Source organism: Cibotium barometz, chromosome 7 (assembly GCF_041138505.1).
Source record: "Cibotium barometz isolate CiBa-2024 chromosome 7, ASM4113850v1, whole genome shotgun sequence".
Classification (NCBI taxonomy): Eukaryota; Viridiplantae; Streptophyta; class Polypodiopsida; order Cyatheales; family Cibotiaceae; genus Cibotium; species Cibotium barometz.
This window is the reverse complement of record NC_141052.1, coordinates 2,819,931-2,825,930: the sequence shown is the minus strand read 5'-3', so window position 1 is coordinate 2,825,930 and position 6,000 is coordinate 2,819,931. Positions and strand designations below refer to the sequence as shown.

The following is a 6,000-nucleotide window of genomic DNA, read 5'->3' as shown; positions in this document are numbered from 1 at the left end:
ACATATAAATATGGGAGAGTGGTACAAGGGTCACACTTTGGCCAAGGAAGATTCAACCCACTCTTGTGTCGACGGTGACCTCTACTCTATCTCTCTTATTTATTTGATTTGGTTTATTAAGGTTTATACTTTAATTTGTGCAAGTATATGTTATGTTCTAATTTTTGTGTTGAGGAATTAGAGTTCCTTCTCTAAGTGTCTTAAGTTCCGGACAAATTTATTCCTAGGGTGTATCTCATATTCACAACTTAAGCCTCTAGGAAGATGAGGTTATAAGAAAACATAATGAATATGTTTGAATGGGGCATACTTAACCAAGTAAGTCTCTTCAGGGAGCACCAGTGATTCTAGTGAGAAATACATGTGGTTATGTGTAGATTATAAGGGTCTTAACAAAGTTATTGTAAAACCCGAGTATCCTTTGTCAAGGATGGATATCCTCATAGTTTGTCTTTATTGTGCAAAGTATTTCACGACAGTTGATCTTAGAGCATGGAATCGTTAAATATAGAATTTTGTAAGAGGTACAAGAATTATGTTACCATTTAGTCTCACTAATGCCCTTGCAACTTTCCAACGCATAATGAATGACTAGTATTTTCTCTGTCTTCGAATTTTTATTATGGTCTTTTTAGACAATATCCGTGTATACACTAAGTCTTTTTATGAGCATGCACATCACTTAAAAATCACTTTGGTGTTCTTTGGAAAGAAATGATGTGCAAAGATGAGCAAGTGTGAATTCTTCAAGTATACACTAATATGTCTTAGCCATATCATCATAGTATATAGTATTCAAATTTATCATAACAAGATTTGGGTGGTTATGAAGTGGCACATATTGAGAATTATAATGGAAGTGAAATCTTTTCGAAGTTTGTAAAACTATGTAATGCTAGCATTTACTCTATAAAATCTTATATAGTGACACATATTGAGAACTATAATGGAAGTGAAGTCTTATGTTTTTTCGACATTTGTCTAAAACTATGAACTTTGTGAAATCTTTTGAAAGGAATAGAGAAAGGTGTCTTGTATAAAATATTACTTAGCTTACAATCTTATCTTGCAATAAATGTGTTGTGAGGACTTGTTTAAGAGCCACAAATGCAACTTCTATTTGTGGGTGCACCAAGTCAAATGTTAATGTTGTATTTGCATTGTCACATTGCAAAGAACACCTCAATATTAGGATGGATGGAGAGAGCCAATTCTACCTTTAACAAAGGTAAGACAATTTAATCTATCCTATGACTCCATAGTCACTTAAGAGAGAGAAAAGCTTCTAAGATCAAGGCAACCAACTACACTCACCTAATCACAAGCTACAATTGTAGACATGCAAACATTGAACCAAACAACGCAAGAGAATGTGAGAGAAAGGAAGAGAGAGCTCACAATGATTAGTTTCACAATGGGGAGCATATTAATTCAAGAAATCTAGTATCACAGGTGGCTCTGTTGGTGGGCTTGATTCTTCTTTATGGACCAAGGACTCTTTTCAAGTGCTGGAGGATTTTTTGGCACCTATGGCTTGCTGATGAGCCAGCTAGATTACTCGAGTGTAAAAGAATTGTAACTCAAAGATCATGACGCCCCACAGTTAGTAGGGTTAAAGATTGCAACGAGAAGGGGGAAGGAGGAGGAGGATCAAGGAAAAGGTTAGAAAAGGCAAATCAAAAGACGAAGTATAGCAGCAGCAGGGGGAAGATCAGTTTGCTTGTTTGAGGTGGGATCTTGAGGAGGATCGTCCAGTTGCAGAGGAGGGTGGGGTGTTAAAGGGTTGGTGTTAGCTGGTGGCTAGGTGGGGCTAGGTGTTGCAAATGTAGAGGGTTGATCTTTGGGGTCGTTGGCAGCATCCTTATCCCAAGCTTTGTTTTCAAACATAATCACAGAAGCAAAACTTTCAGGAAGCAAGGCAGCATTATGAAGTTCAAGGATGCAACTCCTCAAGCAAAATTTTCAGGAAGTAAGGCAACAGTATGAAGTTCAAGGTTGCAACTCCTCAAAAGTAAGAACAGAACTTGCCCTATAGATGATCTTTACCGCCATACATGTTTGATTGGGTCCCCTTAAAATATTGTGTCAGTATTCGGCTCATCATTGATTCTCTTCAAAATAGAGGTCGCACCAATACTATGTGGGATGTAAAAGAATTGAGTACTTAGTGGTTTTCAAGCATGAAGGACAGCCCCATCCATTTAGGTTCATTAGCATGAAGAATGAGTCATCCACGACGCACCATGAACAACGCTCCAAGGTTCAATTAGACTTTCACTAATCTTATATCCACAGTTGAGAGAGAGATTTGGATCACAAAGATGAAACTTAGTTTGTTGAGAAAACATCAACTTCAAGCTCCCACTATTTTAAGAGCAGATGCAACCACTATCACTAAGGGGTATGTTAAGACCCAGTTATTACCTATCCTCACTATGCAGGTTTATCCTCAACTATTTATTACCCTTCTGATGTGTCAAAGTCGACTTGCTTATCATGCATGAGCTGTGCATCACCACTATCTTCGTACGCATTCCACAGCAAAGAATAATTTTGATTGGAAGGAGCCTAATTCTTCCCACAACCTATCACTCCCACTGTGGGTAGGATTGGCACCATTATTCTGTGCCTCACCAAAAGCAACTGGTGTACAAGGAAAAAATCACAACAGACCTTGCAAAAAGGAATCTAGGTAAACTGTACATTAAAAGAACCCCATCAGATGATTGGCCCAAAACTCAATGTTGACAATCTGGCACGGGATTTTGTGCACGTTGTAGGTCAAGAAATCTACATACTTAAATGCAGCCAACAGCCTGTCACTGAACTCCGATACGTCGTAAGGTTTTTCATTTCCCCTAAAAATGGAGCTTCATTTTCAAGGGGGGAAAATCCATCAGAAGAACCGAACCAACCAATGAACGCCAGGAAGTTACCGATCAAATATGCTTAACAGAAAGACCTGCACACCATCCTTATGTCAAGCACACAAAGCAGGGGTAAAAAACTGTGTATTCAACTTTATCACACCACACAAGACACTACAAAACTTCCGTCAATAATCTATCAACACCTCAAAAATTCCCTTACAAGGATTGTACAAGAACTAAATACACAGCTCCTAAATAAAGTTGCAACTCTTGAAAGCCTACCCCAAAACAGTTTATAATATACCAGCTACAAAGTTGTCAAAGTACCAACTTCATGCAGTGTGTAACTTAACTATTATTAGCAATTAAGCCGAATAAGGTGAGTTGGCCATGATCTACAACAAAAATCGGGAGCCTAAGCTTCTGGTTGCATCTTCTCAGCTTCCTCACGTACGGACTGGAAGAGAACTGTCGACAGATATCTTTCACCAAAGCTAGGAAACACAGCCTGTTCACAGAATCATAGAGTTAGTTGTTGGCTGTGACCTCACCAAAAAACAAATAAAAATCCAAGTAACAAATCTCCTTAGGCTGGATACAGAACACCCCCCCATGCCCCCCCAAAACCAATGGGATGGGCAGTGAGTTGGGCGGGCAAGACTGCCCATCCCATCGCCCTTTAGGCACCCTGGATGGGCTCCGATGATGGGATCAGGCACTGTTCTATATAGTATATCCAGCATTAATATCCAATGCATGTCGATGCATCACTTACTACAATAAGCTTGCCGGCATTCTCTGGCCGCTTTGCAACCTGAATAGCGGCAACAGCAGCTGCTCCCGATGAGATGCCAACCTACATTAGGTAAAAACATCACCAGAACTACTGCTTCGGTTAAGATAAAACCTATATCATGCAAAAGCTTAATGAAAAAATGGCCTATGTTATGATATACAGAAAAGCAAGATAAACATAACTCCCGAAGAAACAGAAAGTGCCTACCAATAAGCCTTCTTTAAGTGCAAGCTGTTTGGCCATTTCAATAGCTTCATTGCTAGAAACCTGCAGCCAAAGTTTCACCCTCTTTGTCACAACATGATATAGATCTACAGGGTATGTGCTCATTTGATGAATAGCTGAGCGTATTTATGTTATGTGGTCAAGGGCCATAACACATCATCCAACCCCCACTATCAGAAAGAGGGGACTTGAATAGGGGGAGGGTCCCCCATCAATGTAAGAGAGAGGGTGACCATTACGCCACCTTTCACTGGAAGGAAGCTAATCTGCAAGCCCCTCAAGTTCTTGTGACTTGTCTTTTCCATGTAATTCAAGTACAAGAAAATGCCAAACTAACCTGTAAGACCTCGTTGAGAATGTCTACATCCAAAACGCCCGGAATAAAGCCAGCACCAATCCCTTGAATCTTGTGAGGACCTTCATTAATATCCAAAAGTCTTTTATTAGTAGATGAAGGGACAATCAAATTGTGAAGCGGTTCAGGAAGACTTCAAAAGACAACCTCGTCACCTGGTTTCCCTCCAGACAGCACACTACTTTCTGTCGGCTCCACACCAATGATCTGTACAGAAGAAAGAAAGTTGATGCGTGATGTACAGCAATCAACTGGCATATACACAGGGCCTTCTAATGGAATCTAATCCTCAAATAAGTCTGATAGGACCAAATACTGACCTTAACATTTGAATTTTTTCCCTTCAAATAACGTCCAACACCAGTTACTGTCCCGCCTGTGCCAATACCAGAAATCAAGACATTAACCTTGCCAGCAGTGTCTTCCCAAATCTCAGGCCCAGTGGTTTCAAAATGCACCTGTTACAAAAATATCAAAACTCGTGAGGACTGATAACACAAGGACTTGTTAGAGCCCAAAAAGATAATATCAGCATAACCACCTTGGGATTTGCAGGATTTTCGAATTGCTGAAGCATGTAAGCATTAGGTGTCTTATTCACTATCTCTTCTGCTTTTTGGACAGCTCCTTTCATGCCTCTGGCAGGGTCAGTCAGTATCAGTTCTGCTCCAAAAGCTTTTAGCAACACCCTGCGCTCCAGACTCATTGATGCAGGCATAGTAAGGATCAGCTTATAACCTTTGGATGCAGCAATAAAAGCCAAACCTATACCCGTGTTCCCACTGGTAGGCTCAACTAGAATACTCTGCCAACAAATGAGGAAAGCCTGCTGAGAAACCACATTTGCAAATCTATCCCATGTATCATCATTTGCATTACTTATCATAAACTTTCTCTTGCAATCCTCAGACTGTAAATAGACTAACCTTTCCGGGAATGATTAGCCCCTTTGATTCTGCATCTTCAATCATACTTTTCCCAATCCTGCAAGCCACAGAGAGAGAGAGAGAGAGAGAGAGAGAGAGAGAGAGAGAGAATTCAACAAGCATACCATAAAATATTTTGATAAAGAGATGTTCAAGGCATGTAATTAAGGTCTTGAACCACCCCAAAAATTGCTTGTTATCTCGTGTATTAAGAGAGGTAATAAGGATAAGCACCTGTCTTTTACACTGGAGCAAGGCTCCATGGATTCAAGCTTGGCTGCAATAAAGCCAGCGCATCCATCAGTCACCTTGTTCAGGTAAACCATCGGTGTCTTTCCTATGAGCTGCACACAACCCAAAAACCAAAAACAGAAAAAAGGAGCATTAGAATAAAGCCTACATTTCTGGGCGGACTTCTACAAATGGAATGCCAAATATGATGTCCGTCAATCATCAAGAGAGCCACATTGGAAAAGATCACCGGTAACATCCAAGTGAGGCATTGTATAGAACAAAATAAGGAACCTTTGTTGGTATGAGTGCATGCTTCACACTTGTCGCAAGAAAATTGAAGGAATTCATCACAAACAGTGTATCAAATCAGGCTTGGTATGTGAAACCCCTTCTATGTGGCTGCCCTGGGATCCCAGTCTTAGGCATGATACACACATACCATAGTTGCAGTTCCAGCCCTATAGTACTCCGAAACATCATTTCAAATACCCCGTCTTTTCCATTCTCGTCCTCACTCTTATGTTCTCATGATTGTGTATATATTTTTACATCATGCCGATCCATTTCCATTCCTAACTGTTTCCCGTTTCCTAG

The 6,000-nt window shown here is 40.2% G+C and overlaps 1 protein-coding gene across 1 annotated transcript in view; it reads right to left on the bottom strand.

Annotated features, from left to right (window-relative positions):
- Positions 1-2,995: 2,995 nt before the first annotated feature.
- The window catches only part of LOC147636589 (cysteine synthase-like), a 29,738-nt gene continuing 26,733 nt past the window's right edge, over positions 2,996-6,000 (bottom strand). Inside the window, exons 2-10 of the mRNA XM_086800012.1 lie at positions 5,407-5,516; positions 5,173-5,230; positions 4,788-5,051; positions 4,567-4,704; positions 4,402-4,453; positions 4,229-4,308; positions 3,874-3,933; positions 3,646-3,726; positions 2,996-3,378 (exon numbers count right to left, since the gene is read on the bottom strand). Coding sequence (XP_086656138.1) covers positions 3,286-3,378; positions 3,646-3,726; positions 3,874-3,933; positions 4,229-4,308; positions 4,402-4,453; positions 4,567-4,704; positions 4,788-5,051; positions 5,173-5,230; positions 5,407-5,516 — 936 coding nt within the window. The 3' untranslated portion in view covers positions 2,996-3,285. The remainder of the gene's footprint in view (positions 3,379-3,645; positions 3,727-3,873; positions 3,934-4,228; positions 4,309-4,401; positions 4,454-4,566; positions 4,705-4,787; positions 5,052-5,172; positions 5,231-5,406; positions 5,517-6,000) is intronic.